A 23,075-nucleotide genomic window follows, 5' to 3' on the forward strand; every position below is an offset into this window, starting at 1 on the left:
TTCGCTAGTTTCTCTGATGTTTTTCTGTAAAGTTTCTGTAAATGTATTGTTTACTTATTTGACTAATTTACTGCAGCAAATGCTTTTTTAACAGTCTCAGGTACGAAAGGTCCTAGAGATCTCTCCAAATCACTGGCTGCTGTTCTGACACCTGTTGGTCTGATTGCTCTATTAATTTTATTTGTGTGGATCTGGAAAAAGAAGACAAAGCAACAAGGCAAGAGATACAGCTGGTTTTACAACATCAATGAGATTTTATTATTTGTTTCATTCACTTGTTTTTCATTTGTTTGCTTGTTTGTTCTGTGTGATGCACCTTTTACAGATGACACACTTGCACCATATACTGTTCTGTCTTTTTATGTCTGTAGTTTCTAAAGATGCTGAGCTGAATTATGCTGAAGTGAAAACTAAACCTCACAATTCAAATCAAGCTCATGAAGTAAGTTTGTAACATATTTAATAAGTTACCATTTTTAAGGTTATTGTGCTGTGATTACACACTTTATTATAACAGCATGGACATTTGTGTTGTTGCTGTTCAAAGAAAAATGTGTTTCTCCAAAATAGTTACTTTGCAAAATACGGCAAACATTTTCTTTGCAGTCAATAAAAAGACACTTTTATATGGGTCCATTTATGATGAATCTCTCACGCAATGTAAAGGACAGCCAGGATGTTCAAATGATTTTGAAACATAAAAATCAACAAAAATGGAGATTTTTTTTGGACAGCAATAATTAGCATGTGTGCGCACAAAGAACTGACTCGTTAACCTCATAAAATCATTATAGTTTTCAAACATGCTTCATTGTAATAATTAACAAGTGTACTGTCTTAGTTGTTTTACATAAGTACTCTGAGGACTTGAGTTCAGCATAAAGACGTTATATTCTTTTATATTCTCTTTACGTCTTCTGGTTAGGTACTTAGTCTGCCCGTATAGGGGAGTCTGCCCGTATAGGGGAGGGTGCCATTTCAACTTTAAGCCAAGTATGCTGTTTTGGTGAAACAAATGGCCACACTGACATGATGACCTTGTAACAACTCATGAAATATAATAAACATTTGACCTTTTCTCATCATAATTACACCCCGACTATGCACTCTCATGTACTTTCATTATTATTAAAGATTGTCCATGCACTGTAATTTAACTCTTATTTCCTCTCATGTTCTGTTTTAGTCATTTTAGAACTATTATTTTAAATAGTGTGAAATGCTGTTTAAGGAGGAGCAGAATGGCAAAGACCATAGAAGACATATTCAGGATTCACAGAACATATTACTATATTTAATTTTTCTTAAATTAGAAATTGTGCAGAATTTCAAATATTTTTTTTTCTTCATTTTGCATTTCTTTGTTGTAATATCTCAAATTCTAAATCTTTCTGTTGTTTATTTCTCAGATGTTCAGTGTGGTGTCATATGTGTGAACCCCACTCTACGTCTGAACAGTTTTATCCTGTAGTCCATGTGTTTTTACTGCAATGTTCTGCTGTGCTTACAGGTAAATGGAGCTGGAGTGACAGAAGTTCAAGACCAGACTGAATCAGTGGTGTACTCAGCTATTAGGACGTAACTCTGTATTTCAGCAGAAATTATAGTTAATTATGTTTTTACATTCTTTGCCGTTTACTCCCTTTAGTCAGTATTCAACCTGCCTGCTGTTTAACACTGTGTTACCTGTGTGTGAGCCTTCATACAATCTGTGATGAGGCAGATGCGTTGCCCATCACCAGAGATTGTGTGTGTGTGCAATACTTACCTGAACACCTACCTGTGATACTCACCTGTTGACAGTTACCTTGCAGAGGCAGCAAAAGGGAGGCTAAGCAGATAGAGCTCACTCATGAATGTGCCGAAGGACCCACGGCTAGCTCATGAGAGGGGTGATGTCTGTAGCCTATGTCACAGAAAGTGGAGTAAGACAGCGTAGCAAATGTGTATATTGCAGCTTGACACTTTTATCGGTAATGGGATCTTGAGACCTTGTAATATCGGTTGTGCTTTTATTTATCCTTGTTTTTAATGCACTCTTGTGGGACAGCAACACCCCTGCTGCGGAGAATGGCAGAGCTCAGGTAATGCAGGGGCGGGGCTAACCCTATAAGAAGTGAGGGAAAGGTTCTGGGAGGAGGCTAGCTCAGATACTCACCTCAGATTGTGAGGAGATTGAGGCGTAGAGCAAAGCTAGACAATTTAGTCTCATAGCCTTGCGGCTTAAGACTACTTATGTGCTGCTATTGAGTCAGGTCAACATTTTAACCATCGTTTATTTTGTGTTTGTACAGTTTTCTTTTGTGTTTTCACTTTTGTAAATAAATCACACCAGTGTTTGCAAAGAATCATTCCGAGTCAGTCCATCTTCAGCATGCATCTCCATTCCTCAAACCCATTCAGCTACAACCTACCCGGTGACTTCGTGTCTCCTCACGGAGTTCGGCGAAGCATCGTCACACAATCCATATCTAGTTTCAGGATTTCAGATCAGCTTTTGGACAAATCAGCATGCACTTCAGTTCAATCAGGGACTGACAGAGGTCATTTATTCATCAATAACGTGAAGAATATTGCTGTCATTGCTCCACTAATAACTAACACAGTAACAGTGTTGCACTTTACTGAGAGAAATACTGCATATTTATGTAGTGCCATTTCTTTTTTCTTCTTTGAGAAGTAATCCACTCGACTCCACATGTTTCACCTGATTGGCTGTTCATTATAAATATTATACAAGCATTAATCTTCATCCAACGGTCTAAAACAACATTTCACTGCCATGATAAAAGGAGTTAAGTGTGATTCCATTTGTTAGGTTTTGTGGAGCTGTAAAGTCAGGATTCCTGTTTAAACTGAAGCTGCTTTTTATGTATTTTAATCAATCACACACAGAACTGTTGATGCAGCTGTTTCAAGCGAAAGTTACCCAACATTGATTGATACATATGCAAAACTGACTGTAGTGAAAAAACAACCAATGAGTTTTGTTTTTCTGTAATGGATAATAAATCTTTGGTTTTTATAGGCTTGTGTTTGTATTAAGTTTATTTGATGAAGAGATTATCCTGCTGCACATTATAAGAGGTGAAACACCACTTACAGGTAGCATCTGTAAGAGCAAACAAATGTTGTCTTTATTTCACTTAGTAATCTCATGGCTTTTTTCTTTTCCTATGTAAATGACTCACTGACTAAGCCTTTGGGTAGTTTACTTCACTGGAAGCTCTGTAGACTCCAGCATCTGCATACCCTTAAATAATTAGACAAGCAATGTTACATTTGACTAGGAAAATAAAGAAAAAAACAAAAGAAGCGAGTGAGGTCATCAAGGAACTAGACCTGCTATCAACAACCACCAATAGAGCAACTTCAGGGTTCAGTCTGCAGCTCAGCTTCTCAAATTTCAAGTCAAGTGTGTCCAGAGTATTTAGTGCTCTGCATCGCCAGTAAAAGTCTAAAGCTTAAACACATGACTGCCTATTTAATGCCTAATTGTCTGTCAATAGGAGAAGAACCCTGCTCTTCCTTGTTATCACCGTTGGTGCTGGCTGCTTTACTGACTCTGGGCACTGATCACAGCACCATAAATGTATGTAAATAATAAATGTACTCTAAATTAGCATGTAGTGCACCCAGAACACTTCCAGATCAGACAACTTATACAACTCTTTCGCAGTCGAAAGTGCTGCAGGCGTTTCCAGCATCTGTACAAACTGAAACACTAGAGATTTAAGGTTAAGGCAGCTAAGCTTTGACTAAGGGGGTCAGGGGGCATGCTTCCCCAGGAGGACATGGTAATGGCCCCAAAATCTGAATCAGAATCAAAATACTTTATTGATCCCAGAGGGAAATTGCAGTTGTTACAGTTGCAACCGTTTATTTAAAAGAATGAACACTTTAATAATTGAATTAATTTAAATGTTGTTATGAAAATGTCTGTTCCTCATAAACTTCGATTTGTAATAGGTGGAAAATATACCAAAAAATAGCTATTTGGTCATGTTGGCTCAAAGTTTCTTCATAGTGCATTAAGCACAGATCTTTTACAGCTTAAATACAATGTCCGTCCACCTACACAGCCTACAGACCTAAAGCAATAATATACCCTTTCTTAGCTCAGCTGTAAGTCCTAAATATGTTATTTAAATACATAGATTGTGGCATGGTCATCGTGACATTTTCGGCATAAATATCATATCAATTATTTTGTAGTTTTATTATTTAGCCTTGCAAATGAGGAAATATTAAAGGACTAACTATTCTACAAAATCAGTGTTAATTTTACCTGAAAGCTTAAATAACAGTTGTTCTTTCTTTATGATCACTATCAGACCTGCTGCTTCAACTTCTTTCTCTCCTTCTCCTTACAAATATATCGTTATCATTATTGTTAAGCTCAGATTTACAAAGGTCAAGGATTAGTCAGTCCATGTTTTTGGTTTAAACTGGCAAAAATCTTACCTGACTGGCCTTCTGTGGAGCTGCCACCTCTTAATGACCATCTGCAGAGAAGAAATTCAGGGATACAAAACTGTGTTACAATCAACACTACACCAGTATTAGCAATAGCAATTACCCATATTATATATTAAAAACTATATACAGCTAATACTAAAAACTGGCGGGATTGTTTTGAAATATTTCATAGTAATATGAAATCAAATATGTAAAATTACTGAAAATTCCTGAAATTGTTGGCTTCTCAGCAAACGCTTGAACTTTATGGCAGATCCTCTTTGCTTTACCTCATGTGAACTGAAGATTTAGCGAACTAGCTAACAAGCAATCAGCTAAAACTCGATATACAGCCTTAGAGACCACAATTTGCACAAATCAATATAATGCCAAAAACCCATTTGCTGTAGAAAAAAATATATACAGATGCTTTTCAGTGAACTATATCCTAAAGTCTAAGAATTAGTGTGCTGTACCAGCTTTGACCACAAGGAGGGGGCAATATAACACAACAGATTGCTACTGCAGAGGGGTGCACAGGAGTAACGCAGTTATTCAGCCACACGTCCAACAGGCAGTTCAGTGGTTGTTTCCTAAAAATGTTGATTGTAACAGGCCTGGAAGAAAAGTAGCTTATTAAATTTACATTTACATTTACAGCATTTAGCAGACGCTCTTATCCAGAGCGACTTACAAGACTTAAATGACAGCAGGAGATCATGTATGATAGATTCATGCTATCCAAGCCCGTACAGGTCATCTTACTTAGTTAAAGTAGACCAGCTTGTTCAGCCAGAATAACTAACTAGAACAAATGGTGTTTCTAAATGTATAAATAAACAGAAATCAAGCTTTGCAAACTAACAGTTCATTTGTAGTCAAACTACTTGTTTATTATTCTGTTGACTCAAGTCAGAAAACTGAACATGAGGTCATTGTAGGTGGATTAAAAGAAGGATTGCATTTGAAGGGCCACTGTTTTACTGTGGAAACAGGATCAACTGTAGTGCATAAACGGACGCTGTTGCACTGTGGGTTATTATATGCATTGTGTGTTTATGGGATTTATATTCAATTAAAACTTTTAGAAGAGCTTTTAACCACAAAAACCAGTTGTCATACACCTAATTTCCTTAATTAAATATCTGCCTATCTACCTACATCAGGGTACTGGGACTGCCCAGTCCTATACCACCACAGAGAGTTCAGATATAACCCCTAAAGGCCTTCCCTAGCTCCTGCCCCTGAAGGAGCTTCCCTAACCCCTGCCCCTGAAGGCCTTCCCTAACTCCTGCCCCTGAAGGAGCTTCCCTAACCCCTGCCCCTGAAGGAGCTTCCCTAACCCCTGCCCCTGAAGGAGCTTCCCTAACCCCTGCCCCTGAAGGCTTTCCCTAACCCCTGCCCCTGAAGGCCTTCCCTAATCCCTGCCCCTGAAGGAGCTTCCCTAACCCCTGCCCCTGATGGAGCTTCCCTAACCCCTGCCCCTGAAGGCTTTCCCTAACTCCTGCCCCTGAAGGAGCTTCCCTAACCCCTGCCCCTGAAGGAGCTTCCCTAACCCCTGCCCCTGAAGGAGCTTCCCTAACCCCTGCCCCTGAAGGCTTTCCCTAACCCCTGCCCCTGAAGGCCTTCCCTAATCCCTGCCCCTGAAGGAGCTTCCCTAACCCCTGCCCCTGATGGAGCTTCCCTAACCCCTGCCCCTGAAGGCTTTCCCTAACCCCTGCCCCTGAAGGCTTTCCCTATCCCCTGCCCCTGAAGGCCTTCCCTAATCCCCGGCACCTGAAGGCCTTCCCTAACCCCTGCCCCTGTAGGAGCTTCCCTAACCCCTGCCCCTGAAGGAGCTTTCCCTAACCCCTGCCCCTGAAGGCTTTCCCTATCCCCTGCCCCTGAAGGCATTCCCTAACCCCTGCCCCTGAAGGCATTCCCTAACCCCTGCAGCTGAAGGCCTTCCCTAACCCCTGCCCCTGAAGGCCTTCCCTAACCCCTGCCCCTGAAGGCTTTCCCTAACCCCTGCCCCTGAAGGCCTTTCCTAATCCCTGCCCCTGAAGGAGCTTCCGTAATCCCTGCCCCTGAAGGAGCTTCCCTAATCCCTGCCCCTGAAGGAGCTTCCATAATCCCTGCCCCTGAAGGAGCTTCCCTAACCCCTGCCCCTGAAGGCTTTCCCTAACCCCTGCACCTGAAGGCTTTCCCTAACCCCTGCCCCTGAAGGAGCTTCCCTAACCCCTGCCCCTGAAGGCTTTCCCTATCCCCTGCACCTGAAGGCCTTCCCTAATCCCTACCCCTGAAGGAGCTTCCCTAATCCCAGCCCCTGAAGGAGCTTCCCTAATCCCTGCCCCTGAAGGAGCTTCCGTAACACCTGCCCCTGAAGACTTTCCCTAACCCCTGCCCCTGAAGGCTTTCCCTAACCCCTGCCCCTGAAGGCCTTTCCTAATCCCTGCCCCTGAAGGAGCTTCCCTAATCCCTGCCCCTGAAGGATCTTCCGTAATCCCTGCCCCTGAAGGAGCTTCCGTAACCCCTGCCCCTGAAGACTTTCCCTAACCCCTGCCCCTGAAGGATCTTCCCTAACCCCTGCCCCTGAAGGAGCTTCCCTAATCCCTGCCCCTGAAGGAGCTTCCCTAATCCCTGCCCCTGAAGGATCTTCCGTAATCCCTGCCCCTGAAGGAGCTTCCGTAACCCCTGCCCCTGAAGACTTTCCCTAACCCCTGCCCCTGAAGGATCTTCCCTAACCCCTGCCCCTGAAGGAGCTTCCCTAATCCCTGCCCCTGAAGGAGCTTCCCTAATCCCTGCCCCTGAAGGCCTTTCCTAATCCCTGCCCCTGAAGGAGCTTCCCTAATCCAAGCCCCTGAAGGAGCTTCCCTAATCCCTGCCCCTGAAGGAGCTTCCCTAATCCCTGCCCCTGAAGGATCTTCCCTAATCCCTGCCCCTGAAGGAGCTGCCGTAACCCCTGCCCCTGAAGACTTTCCCTAACCCCTGCCCCTGAAGGAGCTTCCGTAACCCCTGCCCCTGAAGACTTTCCCTAACCCCTGCCCCTGAAGGATCTTCCCTAACCCCTGCCCCTGAAGGAGCTTCCCTAATCCCTGCCCCTGAAGGAGCTGCCGTAACCCCTGCCCGTGAAGACTTTCCCTAACCCCTGCCCCTGACGGCCTTCCCTAATCTCTGCCCCTGAAGGAGCTTCCCTAACCCCTGCACCTGAAGGCCTTCCCTAATCCCTGCCCCTGAAGGATCTTCCCTAATCCCTGCCCCTGAAGGAGCTTCCCTAATCCCTGCCCCTGAAGGAGCTTCCGTAAACCCTGCCCCTGAAGGCCTTCCCTAATCCCTGCCCCTGAAGGTCCTTCCCTAACCCAAAGTCTTTCCCAAGGACTTTTTTTTTCTCTCTTTTTTTTTATTTCACAGCTCCAGTATCAAAGCCAGTCATAAGACATCAAGCTGACAAGTGCTCAGTGAGTCTCAGAGAGTCGTGTTCCCCTCTGTGCTCTGTGGAGAATGGGAAGGATGTGAGTTTGTCCTGGTATGAAGAGAAAGAGAGAATCTCCAGCATCAGCAGCTCAGATTCCAGTGAACGTCTTTATCTTCCTCTAAATAAAACCAACCCAGACTGTTTTACTTACACCTGTGTAGCTGCTAATCCAGTCAGCACTCAGACAGCCCAGCTCGACATTACAGAACTCTGCTATGAACCATGTAGGTCACCATCACTGATTCTATTTTGTACATTAATTGTTACTTCCAAGATGAATATTATTGTCAGAGCTGTTTACACAAACTTCCTCTGATGCTCTACTGATACAGATCCACTTGATAATTACAGTCTCAGATCTGAAAGCTGAGGAAATCTGCTGTTCTGATACCTGCTGGACTGATTGTTGCTCTATCAGTATTATTTTTGCTTTACTGGACAAAGACGTGCAAGCAACAAGGTAAGAAATATATTTTGTAGGTTTTCTACATTAGTTGCCTTTTATTATTTGAGATTTTGAGATATAATTCTGTCTTTTTGTGTTTAGTTTATCAGTATGTTAAGCTGAATTATACTGAAGTGAAAAGCACATCTCAGTATTCAGAGGAGGCTCATAAGGTAAGTTTATATGCGATGCAGATTTAGTAGCTAAACCATTTTGAAGTCGCTGTGCTGTGATTATACACACCTCATGAGAATGGAAATGTTCATGCTCTTTAACTGCAAACTGAACATTGGTATCTTCAGCTGGGAGTGGGATGAAAGTTGTAAACAGGTTGTTCATGTTGAAATGATTACACCATATTTATCAGTTCTGACTGATATCACTGCCAGAACCTGTTTTTTCTGCACTGCATTATGTTGCACCAATACCAAAATGCACTTACACTATAACATATGTGGAAGTGGGCCTTAGTTACACTGTCTTGTAGCACTTTGAGGATGAATATGCATAATGAGATTTATTTTTTTGTTGACTAAACAGTAATATATGTCTGCACGTTTGGTTCAGTGTTTGCTTCACATACAAGCTAAACATGATGTGGCAACCAGTCCTGGTGGTTTAACTGACACTGGAACACAAACCACTTTAGACCTTTTCTCTCCACATTTAAACAACAGAGCGCAGATACACTTTACTACAGTACATTGTTTTGAGTTGGACTATTGCAGTATTGAAATAACAATCATTTCCATAATGGTATAGTATTTAAGTACTCAAGAGTTTTACCTAGAAGCCACATTTTATGTGTTTATTTGTAGTATTAGTATTAACCCATGAGGTTTTCACCCAAATATCCTGCTGTGTTTTACAGAAAGGCAGTGCTGGAGTGACAGAAGACCAGCGCACACCGGTGGTGTACTCTGCTATAAGGACGTAACTCTGTATTTTACCATCAGCTTATCTGTTTTCACATTTTGAAATGATTTTTGTTGACCGCTTTATTCCATATCCTGTATCAGTGGCCTGATGTTTAGAGCTTGAACATTGACTCATTTTCTGTACTTGTGCTACGTCTATTAAGCTTTAAATATTATTAAACATTTTATTTCTACTGATTGTAGTGGGAAAAGATAAACACAGCATAGACTTTTGTGAGCATGTAAATGATAATAAATATTTGACCTCTTTCTGTCTTTGTTTAATGATCTGATCAGCCTGCTTTTACTGATGTAGATATTGCGAGAGGTAAAACAGTAGTACTACCTATAGGAAATAAGAAAAAGTATGTATGGTATGTGAGGAGCTTTGTCTTCTCTCGTATTTTGGTTATAACAGTGACTTTCACCTTTGGGCAAAGATTTATTTACCTCTAATTGTCTGAAACCTTTTGAACTCCACCACCAGTGTTAAAAAAACAAAAAAACTGAGCTATTCAGAACCACTCAAACCCTCTGTGGCTCATATTAATCGAGAAAGAAGATGTTGTTGGTGAGATTAGTCAAAACAGACTTTTTTTTGTTTATTTCATTCATTTAGTTTAGCACATGGCTTGTTATTATTGTAGTTTTGGCTGATGTGCCAGTCAGCACAACAGCAACATCGCCCCCTTCTGTTTAAAGTATGTTTTACAGTGAGCTGTTTCAGTATTTAAATCCATAGCTTAAATACTAAAAGGCACACATTGCATAAGGGTACAATGCATATTACATTTCTAACCAATTTTCTACTTATTAACCAAAATGGAAGGAGTGTCCAGTCTATTCTGCAAAGTGCCAGTGACGCTGCAGGTCTTCACTCAAACAAGCAGGAGCTCACCTGACTCTACTTGTTCAATCAGCTAGTCTCAGTCTTCAAAAAGTTCTTGTGTGCTCTTGCTTTGTTTAAACCCAGCGGCCCTACTGGCCCTTTGTAAATAAAACTGGACACCCCTGCCGTGCTGCATAGTCCACAGACTAATAAGAAGTGGGATTTTCCTATAGACTGGTCTGTTGGCCTGAAGAGATGTATGTCAGATCTTTCTAGAGAGCCAAGGTGGCCCATCATAGGACTCTAAATACACCAGAAATAAGGTACTGTATTAATATATTCATTATATAATATCAATGTTTGAGTGTGTCCATAAAAATGCTGCAGGAATGTTCATTGTTTATTTGACTTTTATTTTATTTTCCAGGAGCAAGTTTTCTTCTTCAGAAGTGCTAGAATGAGCCAAACAGTCAGTAACAAGAACATAAAGTATGTCAGGTGCACTGTAGGGTTTTAATGCAGCTATTAAATGATCCAAAACGTTCAGCAGGCTCACATGTATCCCCACTTGAACTTCTCTGGTAACTGAAAGTGCGTCAGCAGATGGCACTGTTCCCATTTTGTGCTGATATTTTAGAGCTGACATTCAGGGCTCACTTTAATGTTTAGAATACACGGATGGACATTTTACAATAATGAAAACATTTCCAGTAAGTTGTAAATTGTAATCCACAGTGTTATTAAACTTATTTTGTGGTGTACTCAATATAACTGCTTTGTACTGATTTCTTTCAGCTTTATTTACTACATAATTTTGAACAGAGAAGACAAACTTTCCATTGAGTGAAAATGTCATGATTAACGCTTATATTGACCTACTGGTTGGTTATTGAGGTCATATAGTCCAGCTTATTGTGTGACTGGTCTCAAAGACTCATGTTGTTTCTCATTAGGCAGTATTATGCTGTAGAAGAGTCGTGTGTGTGTGTGTGTGTGTGTGTGTGTGTGTGTGTGTGTACGTACACATAGTTATTAAGGTACATGTTCGTGTGAACAGCTCCTTGGGGGAGCCAGGCCTCCAGGCCTATAATAAACAGGGTGGATCATGAGGGATAAACACAGTGTGGGCAGAAGAGAATCTCTCCCTGGACACTGTTTCATAACAAAGCAGTGTTGAGTTAGCCACTACAACTGAGCTTGAGGCTTATTGTTTACAGAGAAAGAACATTAAACTGAAATTTCTATGGTGCCATTTCGTATCAGAAATTCTGTACAGGTACAGTAAGTACTGAATACTTCAGACCAGCTGCCCACGCCCTAGCTACCGCGACCTGCCTTGGACTAGCTGCCTGGAAAACTATATTGAAGTTTTCATAGACTCCTAGCTATTACTACTACTAATACTACTGCTATTAATTTCAGTAGTATAATCATTTGTAAGTAGTTTAACCAGAGTAGGATGGGTCCCCCCCCTTGGGAGTCTTGGTTCCTCCCAAGGTTTCTTCCTCAGGGAGGGAGTTTTTCCTTGCCACAGTCGCCCCTGGCTTCCTCAACTGGGTTTTTTTTACATTCTTGTTAAAACTTTTGTCTTTTCTGGAATTCTGTGAAGCTGTTTTGTGACATCAGTGGTAAAAAGCGCTACAAATAAATTTGATTTGAATAAAAGGCACGTCACCTTACATTTATTTAATTTCCAGCCAAAAAGAAGAGTTAGTCATTTTTCAGATGTTGCTGAGGAGATTAGACATAAAATAATCCACTTGGATGAGGAAGGAAAACATCAAAGGAAAATAAGTGAAAAAAGGAGATCTCTAGAAAAAAGGCACTTTACAGATCCCACAGAAATGCTGCTGGTGTTCTCAGAACAATTGACTGACCACCCCAGAGTCCAGACCTCAAGATCACTGAATGTTTTTATTATTTGAATTGTGAGGAGCAGAAAAGAGAAGCAGCCAGCTGAAGACTGAACTTTGGAGGTGTGGAAAACTATCCCTGAATTTCAGTCTCCTGAAAAGAAAGGAGGGGAAAAAAGGAGTTTAGAAAAAAATAAACAAGCTGAGAAAATGGGACCCAGTGTGCATTCACTAGTGTGTATGTGGCGTTTCACTGCACGGCTGGGTTAAAATGTACAGGTAAAATTACCCCACTGTGGGATTAATAAGAGTCTTTTAACTTAAAAGTGTGCAGAAGATTTGAAGAAAAAACTCATAATTAAGTGTGATTTCTGTGGAGGGTGTGTTCACTTCTTTTCAATTAGAAAATCAACAAAACATCATTTAATAAGGGTGCCTAAACTTGTACATGTGAGTGAGTGTGTGTGCGTGTGAGTGTGACTGCACGCGTGAGTGTGTGTGTGGGTGTGAGTGACTGTGTGTGTGTGTGGGTGTGAAGGACTGTGTGTGAGTGACTGTGTGTGCGTGTGGGAGAGAGAACATTGGTGAGAACATTCACAGATGTGAAAATGCTGTCATCTTTTATTGAGAACTTGGGTGTTGACCCACACTGACCAACTGCACTGAGAACGAGACATGATGGTCAGGCTAATTTAAATGTGTAACAAGTGTTTACAGAGAGGGGAAGAAGCAGAGCGAAGAATCTAAAAGATATTTTGACTTGTTTAACGCTTTTGGTCACTGCAATTCCATGTGTAATATTATTTTATTTCATTTTCACCTTTTTCATCTTGTGAAAAAGGTTAAAAATAAGGAATATTCTGAGGGAATGTCTTCAAAGACTTTGGAAATAACTAAAGATTTTATTATAATTCCTTGTGGAGCTGAAATGGGGAAGTCATTGCAGTCTACTAACATCCCAGTTAAGTTATTTTGGCTTCTTCTGACATGTTCTTTCAAAATGAAGCAGCACTAACCTTTTGTCTGGATGTCATAACCATTACAGTGCACTGAGCAGATGAACAGATAACAGGGAATTTCTAAAGGTCTCAGAATTCAGTTCCCATACCTCCACACCATACCTATGAAAATAAGGGGAGGAAAATTCCAAACTGACAGCACGGTTCATTTACCATGAAGTAAACTGAGCCTGTTCACGGCTTAGGCCTGTTTCACAGATTCTAGCTTTACTGTTTCAGACCTAAAGTCAGTTTTCTTTGTTGAGCTGATTTAAACGACTACAGTCCAGAATGAACATGTTTCCAGAGAACAAAAGCCAAAGACATTATAAGAGGAAACAGTTCACTGGCTGTAGAATGAATGGAAACACTTAAAACACTTAACATGGCATCTGTTTATGGGAAAGTCCCACCCTTTGATGAAATCAGCTTTCTGGGAAAGCCCCCCTCACAGTGAAGATGTAGCCAGAAGAACCAATGTGAAAATAGTGACTGCTGTGTTCACTGAGACACAAAGAAAAACTACTCAAACCTTTTTCAAAACGACTTTATTTATAAACGTATCATTTCGACCCTTTTACAATAAACATGCAATAGACAGTTGTAGTATGTGGGGGTGGTTTAGTGAATGTGGGGGCTGCTGTAAGGACTTCCCTTACCCATTAAGACCTCCCACCCTCTGAGAACATGACACTGAAGCGGGTCGTGAAGTAAGGAGGGTCAAGTTAGTGGAGAATCCCGCGGAGGGAAAACTTTAATCGTTTAACAAAAACGAAACTTAACTCGCTTCACCACAACAACTGAACTACTACCAACTAGTCCCCCCCCTCGAGTCTCTTAAAGGGCTAGACCCCGTTGAGTGACTTAAAGCCTTGTCCGTTGCGGATTCGCTCCAGTCGCGAGTAGTAGCCCCTACAACACTTCCTGTCTGAGAAGCTGGGAACCTCTATTCTGTTGGTCTCTGTTTAGTTCTGTTTTTCTGAATTCCTGAGTCTGCTGGATCTTTCTGGTGTTTCCCTGAAACTGATGACGAGTCAGAAAACCAAGCCACAAAACAGAGAAGTAAAATGTCTGACAACAGTTTAAAAAAAGGAACTAAACAATAAAACAGCTGGAGAAGCATGACTGACCTGCAAATAAAACAAAGAACAGCGGGTTAAAATCCCCCTGACTGTATGCAGTTAGTTTCAATATAACCTATAATATTCATATATCTCATCTAAGATCTAATCAACCACAAAAACAGCTAAATTAGTAAGAATTTGATCGGCTACAAAGAACATATATGAGTACAGCACTAATTTTCACTCAAGAGAATCCAGCGTAGCTTCATGTAACTGCAGCTCTTGTTTAATTGCTGGTTATTCCTTTCAGTTTTTCCAGCTCACTCACCTGTTCATTTCATACAGCAGACGGCTGAACTCACTCTGTGGAAAGAACAACAGATACTGAATAAGTGATGATGGATGGATAAACAAACCACATTATCCATTATGGTTCTCAGTGCATCAGCTCATTAGATCACAGGAGCATGTGATAATGTATTGATGTGTGGATGATGGTAAATGGAGGGAGGATGCATTAAACCCTCCAACACACCGAGAAAAAACTCCAGTGAAATTCTGCTGCTCTAGTGTTCAGTGTATATTTAGGTTTTACATATATGTATATTTTGCTTCCAGGTCAGTTGCAGGCGTCTCCCTAATCACATGATAGCGCCGTCATAAGTCACTGATAATGATGGTTCATTTGAATGCCCAAATGAAGAGCTGCAGGTATATGTGGACTCTTCTTTATCCAATTGGATTATTTCAAATTTAATATTCTCAGAATTATCTCCTGAAGGGTGGTCTGTGACATTTGTTCAGTACTATATGTCTGTGGTTGGTGCACTCTAACCAGAGTGGCAGCAGTCAGCAGCCCCCCAGACTCGCACATTAAAATGGAAGTGGTGGGTTTCAGCTTAAAATGAGGCCCTAATGTATCTAAAACTTTTACACCAGGACAATGAATGTGACGTTCTTTAGGACACATTTCAGATTTACGTTAGAAATCATCTTCTCTGATTGTTTTAGTTTTAGATTGATTGCTTTGTAAATTCCACTTTAGGCTACATTGGAAAACATTGTTCATGACACTGTGGGAAAAAGTAGTAACAGTTAAATTAATATTCCTCTTTATGCAGAGCTTTTAACATATTCCGGCAATGCCTTCAGCATGAATTATAATGACTGCCTCAGCTTGGCTGAACATGTGTTGAAAAACTCTGAAACTGCAGCCACAGTTATAAGCTATGAATCAGCTGTGCCACTCACAGCCATTCATGCTCTATTTAAAAAGACGGTTCTTTAATACCAGAAACAGGAATTCTATATCATTAACCATTTCATGCTTAAACGGTTCTTTGCGTGATGGAATGGTTTTCCAGATTGATGAGAATGTGAAATGTTTCAAGATTTTTTATTGTAATTGCACAAGGTACAATGACATTGGGTAGCAATCCTAATGGTGTGTAAACCAAAAAAAAAAGATATAAAGCAAACATATAGGCTAATGTAACATATAAAAGATATTAAAAGAAAGAAACACTGTATAATTCATAATTATAAAAAAGGATGCGAGGGAATTGCACCTATGTGAATGGGAGTGTTTCTCTTATTTTCAGTGCAGTTTAATAATAAATAATGGCTCTATAGAGCACCAGTGAGGGTGGTTCTAGTGTTCCAAGCTTGATTATAAGAATAGAAGAACCAATAGTGGTTGGACATAGAAATTTTTTCAAATATATTCTATTGTTTGTTTTTTCTTATTTGTATATGTGGTTTTATAATTTACTTTTTATATGCAAATTTGTACAGTCTTGATGTTTTTTCTCATACCAATTATTTGGTATTTTACTTTTACTTTTATATTAGTGTTGTAAAATGTGCTTGAATCTGTAACAGGCGCTCTATAAATAAAGCTTCCTTTTCTTCCTATAACAATAATAATAATAATTGTTGTTGTTGTTATTGTTGTTGTTGTTGTTGTTCACCATAGCTCACCACACAGAACCCAACAGCGCTGTGGTCTGAAGTCTCAGTATGGGAGTGCATGGGATCAGCTTATGTAAGCAAAATGTAAACAGAGAAACACAACAGAGTAAAATTACACAGAAAATATGGCAGAACTGTGACCTAATAAGGAGGTCTTAGTCTGAGGAAATGATGCGTAGATTTATCTGAATAGTAAACATGTATTTGTTCAGAAATATGAACTGATCACAGTTAAATCATTTCTACATCTCCTCTGGAGGAAGTCCAGTATGTACAGTTTCCATCCAGTACCTGCTTCAGCTGATCAGTCCTTCATCACATTAGGGCAGGTTCTGCTGATGGGACTGGAGAGAAGATATAAAGAACCTTACTGTATTTATACCAATGATATTTATCTAGAACCCTTCACTGTACTCTAGCTGTACTGTCAGTGCTTTTAGTATCAAAACAGGCAGCTAAAAGTTCCTCTATGTGATACTGGCTGTTTATTATCAGTTAAAATAGTAATCTAAACTAAAATGATTTTAATGCCAACCCATTTTAAAACGGCGGCTTTTACCGCAATGCATGATGGGCATGCCCAGCCTAGCCCAGCCTCTATCACATCAGCTCCGTGTTTCTTTTGTTTTCTATGAATCTGAGAAGACACTGACGATGGAGTTGAAGAGTTAGTAGATGAAGCTGGTTGATCAGAATGGCTGGTTAAGATGTTCTCAGAATACAGGATTCATCCAGCTCTGCTTCACCTGCTTTACTGTAAGTCTGTTTTCCTCAAACTATTGCAGGAACACGAGGAGCTCTGGACTGACAGAGCGGTCAGTCCGGACTGATCACTGACAGAGATCGTCTTTACTGTTACTGCTCTGGGTTTAATAGAAAACAGTGTGACTGTGAGTGTTGATGTGTTTATACAGTAGAGCTGAACTGAAAGTTGAATATATTTTGAATATGAAGTGAAAATGAGCACAGAACTGAACAAAAGCTTAAATGCTGGATTTTGTACACAATGGAACACTTGTAATAAAAGATCACAGTGAATAGCCTGGAGTGGCAGCACTAAATGTAGATAAAATTACATTGTCATGTTGCAGAAAAGGCATTTATACAGGCATTAGACGTTATCTGAGATATGATCTGAGGTAGTGGATTCAGAAATGAACTGATAGTAAATATCTTCTATATGTGAGTCTTTAGACTAATATTACCTACTTACACTGTTTCAGGTCTGCTGTGCTCAGCTGGAGAAGAGGTTGTCAGACTGCAGGAGCTGGAGGGAAACACTGTAACCATCCATACTGGATTAACTGGAGTTCAGAGTGATGCTCAGATACTGGGGTTTTATGGACCTGAGAACGCAGATATAAAGATAGTGAATAGTCTGGTGTTTAAAGGGGAGACTAATACAGATTATCCCAGTGAGAGATTCAGAGACAGACTGCAGCTGAACAGAACCAGTGGATCTTTAACCATCAGGAACATCAGCAGAGAAGATTCTGGAGTTTATAAACTACAGATCATTACTGAGAGAACTTCAGTCTGGAGTTTCAGTGTTGATGTCTATGGTGAGTTAATATTACATTTTCCATTTTTATAGTTGCTGTAGAAAAAGGCAGAACATGAATAAGCAGAACTGGGCTCAGCCTGAAGACCAACAGCTTGAACTACATCAATCATAAACCAGTTCACTTCTGCCAACAAAGTTTAGCATGATAAAGAAATATTCTACAGAACATGATCTGGTTGGTCTAGGGCACGGGTGTCAATCAACCAGTACAAGGGCCAAATTAAAAATCTCATCAAATCTGTGGGCCAGAGAAAAAACTGTTATTTTATTTTTAATTAATGTTGTGCTGTAACCCAAACTTATGGCTCTTGTTTATTCAAAAATATACAAAGACTTCAACAGTAAAATACAGCCACTTGTAGTAGAACTTGACTTATTACATGTAAACGTCTCCAGGTGGTCTTTTAACCCTACCTATTGACCTGCTTGAACTAGAGACCTTGCATCTATACTTTGCTGCAAGTTCAGTAAGACTTGGACTCAGTTTCCGGTGGTGGAACTGCAGCTGAAATGCATTTTTGTGATATAACTGTTGTGGAGCTGCACAGAAGTGTGTAGAATTGAGGTGTAACTGCTGTCCCATAGACTGTTATTGGGGTAGGAGAGTTGGAGCACACCACATTGCAGTGCATGCTGGGTAGACTGTAATGTAGCACATTGTAAAACAAACTAATTTTAATAGAAAATTATTTTGCGGGCGGATAGGATTGTGTGGTGGGCCTGTTGTTGACCGTGGACCTTGTGTTTGACACATGGGGTCTAGGCTGATGAGATTTTGTTCAGAGTTAAATCTTGGATGAACATCTAATGATACAGATTTGAATGATTTTTATTCTGGTTGTCCTCTGTGTTTTAATATTTACCTCCTATACTTTATTTTGGTTTCCCCCCTTTATATCATCTGTAGACACTCAAATTGTTTGCAAACTGTGTAGTTAAAATGAATTGATTATCAGCAGTGTCAGGGTTAATATTAGGTTTAGGCTTGGTGTTAAAGTTCAGGTTAGGATTAGATTTAGTTTTAGGGTTTGATTTACTTGATTCTGTTACATTTACCTTTGCATTTAATAGATAATTAGTTTTGTGTTAGAGGGAAGCCTGTCTGTTGGATATGTATGGCTTGAAATAATTTCAGAAAAAGGGTCTGTTTATTATCAACAACATGGTTGATATGCAGAATTACCTCTACTAGTATTGTTGCATTTTGATGATGTCATGAGCTTGTGCTGGTCTGTGGAAATTATAACAGTTAAAAGTTTCTCTCAGGTAATGTCACACTGTAGCTAAAGTCTAAAGGAAATAATATATTTGATTGATGCAGCAGTTATGAAAACATATTTGTAAAGGGATTTATTTTATTGTTATCATGAATAAAGTGTTTTGCTTGGTTTATAGAACATATTTTAGCAGTATTTAACATGTGCATCATATTGAGATTTACCATTCTTAACATTTAAGGTTTCCTAAACCTTGAAGACCAAGTGAGCATCTACGGTGAATGCAAAATCATGTTTCTATTTTTTGTCAGTCATGCTATGTGACCAAAAGACCAGATGTAAACATGATTGAGGAAGATTTTTACTGGCAAATTCAGAGAACATATAGACCAAATGTAAAAATTTAAACAAAAAAGAAAAAACGTTTATGGTTTATAGATTTTTATAGGGTTTATTATACAGGCTCATTTTTGTGTTTTGTTTCCAAATATTATAAAATAATATGGAAGATCTAACAAAACTATATACCTGTTGTTATACATACATCACCGAACACAATATAGAGTGTTATGCTGAAAGATGAGATCTCGTACATTAACAGCAGAAGTTGATCAGAGGCCGTTATAAGTCCGTGTATAATGACTAGAGATTTAACACACAGCCCAAATGTGCTGTTTATGAGCCACAGCAGATATCAGACACGCTGAAACCTGCCTGAGTTTGGCAAACAACAATCACAGCATAAAATCAGACATGGAACCTCCTCTAGCAGCCAAACAGGCCAAACAAATGTCAGTGATTTGACATGTTTGAACTATAATTAATAGTATTTTTGCATAGTTGTATTGTTGTAGGTGGTTCAAGTGCTGTATGTAAGTTTTTCAATGTCTCTTATCTGTTTTATTGTTTTATTTTGTATTTTATAGCTCCAGTATTAAAGCCAGTCATAAGAAATCAAGCTGAAAAGCGCTCAGTGAGTCTCAGAGAGTCGTGTTCTCCTCTATGCTCTGTGGAGAACGGGAAGGATGTGAGTTTGTCCTGGTATGAAGAGAAAGAGAGAATCTCCAGCATCAGCAGCTCAGATTCCAGTGAACATCTTTATCTTCCTCTGAATAAAACCAACCCAGACTGTTCTACTTACACCTGTGTAGCTGCTAATCCAGTTAGCACCCAGACAACCCAGCTTGATATTACAAACATCTGCTGTAAGTCAGGTAGGTGACAAAATTATTACTTTTATTTTGGGTTTTGGTTTTTGTTTTTTTTTTTGGTTTTTTTGCCATTTCAAGGCAATTATTTATGTCAGAGTTGGTTACACAAACTTCACTCGCTGCTCTGATGCTCTACTGATGCAGATCCACCTGATAATTACAGTCTCCGTTAAGAAAGCTGAGGAACTTCCCAAATCACTGGCTGCTCTTCTGACATCTGCTGGACTGATTGCTGCTCTATCAATATTATTTGTGCTGTACTGGACAAAGACGTCAAAGCAGCAAGGCAAGAAATACGTTTTCTAGTTTTTTCTACATCAGTTGCTTTTCATCACTCATGATTTTGTATGTGATACGGTCTGCTGCACTTCTGTAATGTATTCTGTGTTTTGTGTTCAGTTTATCAGTATGTTAAGCTGAATTATGCTGAAGTGAAAAGCACATCTCCGTATTCAGACGACGATCATAAGGTAAGTTTATAAGCATTACAGATTCAATAGCTAAACCATTTTGAAGTCACTGTACTGTGATTATATACACTTTATAAGCATGGCATCAGGTATGTTCTATTGCATTGCAAACTGAACATTAGTATCTTCATGTGGAGTGGAATATGAGTTAAATGAATGTTGTGAATTGGTTGTTTATGTTGTAATTATCACAGCATATTTATCTATTCTTAATGATATCATAGAGAAAATGTGTAAAAGCAATATCTTGTGTCCCAATATTAGCATAATGTGCTCTTGGCTTTTTCTATGCATCATTAAGTTGCAGTAAAACCAAAATGCTCCAATACAATAACTGAGCAGTGCACTGGTGTTCTGTTTCATATGTGGAAATGTGCTGTAGTTACACTATTTTGTAGCACTTTGACGATTGTTTTAATGCATGATGAGATTAATTGTTGTTGATTAAACAGTTCTGAATGCGTCTGCACATGTGTTGGAGGGTGTGGAGGGTGTTCATTTAAATACAAGCCAAACATTTTGTTGTAGTGAAACAACCTTAAACGCATTAAGTGGCAACCAGTCTGGGTGGTTTAACGGACACTGGAGCACAAACCACTTTTCTCACCACATTTGAACAACAGAGTGCAGAAGCACTTTGATGTAGTTTCTACTTATCACAGTTCTGAATCAGGACATTTTGGAGCCCAACAAATGTTCCATGACTTCACTACAGTGAACAAGTGGACAAGTTGAACTGTTGCAGTATTGAAGTGACTCAGTCATTTCCATAAAAGTATTAAACTTAATTACTCAAGCTTTTCAGCTAGAAGCCACATTTTCTGTCTTATTATACATATTAGTAATAACTCATGAGTTTTAAATCAAAATATACTGCTGTGTTTTGCAGAAAGGCAGTGTTGGAGTGACAGAGGACGAGCGCACTTTGGTGGTGTACTCAGCTATAAGGATGTAACCCTGCATAGGATTTTTGTTGACTGCTTTATTCAGTATCTTGTAACAGTGACCTGATGTTTAGATAATTTACTCCGTTTCTGTATCATACTATGTCAAGTAAGCTACAAAATGTTATAAAAAATTACATTTCTATTAATTTTATAATAACCAGTATAGACTTTTGTGTACATGATAGTAAATGTATGATGTGAATGTATGAGATTAAACAGTCGTGCAAGGTATAAGAAAAAGAAATATATGGTTTGTGATGTTAAGCTTGGTCTTCTCTTGTAGTTTTGTTATACTATTGACTTTTACCTTTGGGCAGAGATTGATCTGCTTAAATAGTTTGAAACCTTCTGAAAGTAAGCACCAGTTTTAAATCTAGCCAGGAAAACAGAGACAAAATCATGAGAATAAACAGCGCTATTGAGAACCACTCAGACATTCTGTGGCTCATTTCAGTAGGAAAGGAAGATGTAGTTAATGGAGCAGAACTTTTTGTTCATTTCATTAACTTAGTTTAGCATATAGCTTGGTATTATTGTGGGTTTTGGTTGCTGTGCCAGTCAGCAAATGAACCTGAACAATTTTATTCATTTACAGTTTCACAACAGCAAGCTGTTCAAAATGTTTTATAGTGAGCTGTTTTAGTATTCATGATTAAATCAATATATATCTTAAATACTAAAAAGACCCACACTGCATATGTGCACAGCACTTTGAACTACATTCAGCTTTTTTGTGATAAATGTATTTATTTATTCCTAAATATTTTAATCGTATTACCCAAACCAAGCTTACTTAACAGAAAGTGAAGGAGGAGGTCAGCATCATTTGCAGTAATACAAGGACTTTGTGTTCCAGTACAAGGTCTGATACAGAGCCACTGCTGCTGTTCCTGTTCCACAGCAAATTCTCACAAGATAAATGGTTGAGCTGGAGGAAATGTGCTGTCAGGTCCAGGATGTAATGAACCTTATTTTTAAATAGAGCTGGCCTTCCAGCACCTACAGACTAATCAGGGATCGATTCATCAGCTTACATGTTTGTATGTGACCTTATGAATCGTGGTTTGAAAGTTTCATTAATCTCTCAGTGTGTTGGTGGTAAACACTTGTCTGAATATGATGGGTGCGTGACAGATATTGTGCTTTGATCAGTTAGGACCTCGTTGGGGAGGTCAGCTCCCTTGGCCATGCTCTTGACACAGCTTGTTCACAGAGGCTTGTTCACACAGCCACGCTGGCCCTTTGTGAATAAAACTAGTCACCTCTGGTGTGCTGCATAGTCCACAGACTGTCCCAGACTAACAATAAGTGGAATATCCCTGTTGACTGCTCTGATGGACTGAAGACATCCATGCAGGTCTTTCTAAAGATCCTGGGTGGCCATCATAGGCTCCTTAATACACCCGAAAAAAGGTACTGTATAATCTATTTAACAATATATCCATGATATCACATATGATTGTCTGGTTCCATGTTTTCTCCTTCCAAACTATTAAAATGAGTTAATCAGAAACAGTAACACCAAGTTTATGAGCTGCACTGTAAGTTTTTTTGTTTTTTTTTAGACGGAGGAAAAATAGTTATTAAATTCTCCAATAGGATTTACAGGCTCACATATATGGCCACTACAACTACAATCTGGTAATTGAAAATGTGTCACCAGATGGCACTGTTCCC

General features: G+C 39.5%; 1 protein-coding gene and 2 long non-coding RNA genes across 3 annotated transcripts; all 3 read left to right on the forward strand.

Moving 5' to 3' along the window:
• Window positions 1-223: 223 nt before the first annotated feature.
• LOC119262077 lies at window positions 224-3,025 on the forward strand. Its single transcript, XR_005129403.1, has 2 exons — window positions 224-442; window positions 1,511-3,025. It is a non-coding gene; the product is annotated as an uncharacterized LOC119262077 (long non-coding RNA).
• A 5,266-nt stretch (window positions 3,026-8,291) lies between these two features.
• Window positions 8,292-9,492, forward strand: LOC119262078. Its single transcript, XR_005129404.1, has 3 exons — window positions 8,292-8,372; window positions 8,460-8,530; window positions 9,229-9,492. It is a non-coding gene; the product is annotated as an uncharacterized LOC119262078 (long non-coding RNA).
• A 7,097-nt stretch (window positions 9,493-16,589) lies between these two features.
• On the forward strand, window positions 16,590-21,826 carry LOC108416864 (HEPACAM family member 2-like). The gene is made up of 6 exons (XM_037533042.1): window positions 16,590-16,745; window positions 17,213-17,551; window positions 19,697-19,984; window positions 20,145-20,267; window positions 20,381-20,451; window positions 21,341-21,826. The coding sequence occupies exons 1-6, from the start codon at window positions 16,697-16,699 to the stop codon at window positions 21,404-21,406; spliced, it is 936 nt and encodes a 311-aa protein (XP_037388939.1). The 5' UTR covers window positions 16,590-16,696; the 3' UTR covers window positions 21,407-21,826.
• Window positions 21,827-23,075: the final 1,249 nt, after the last annotated feature.

The sequence above is a fragment of the Pygocentrus nattereri genome, chromosome 22 (assembly GCF_015220715.1).
Source record: "Pygocentrus nattereri isolate fPygNat1 chromosome 22, fPygNat1.pri, whole genome shotgun sequence".
In the NCBI taxonomy this organism is placed as follows: domain Eukaryota; kingdom Metazoa; phylum Chordata; class Actinopteri; order Characiformes; family Serrasalmidae; genus Pygocentrus; species Pygocentrus nattereri.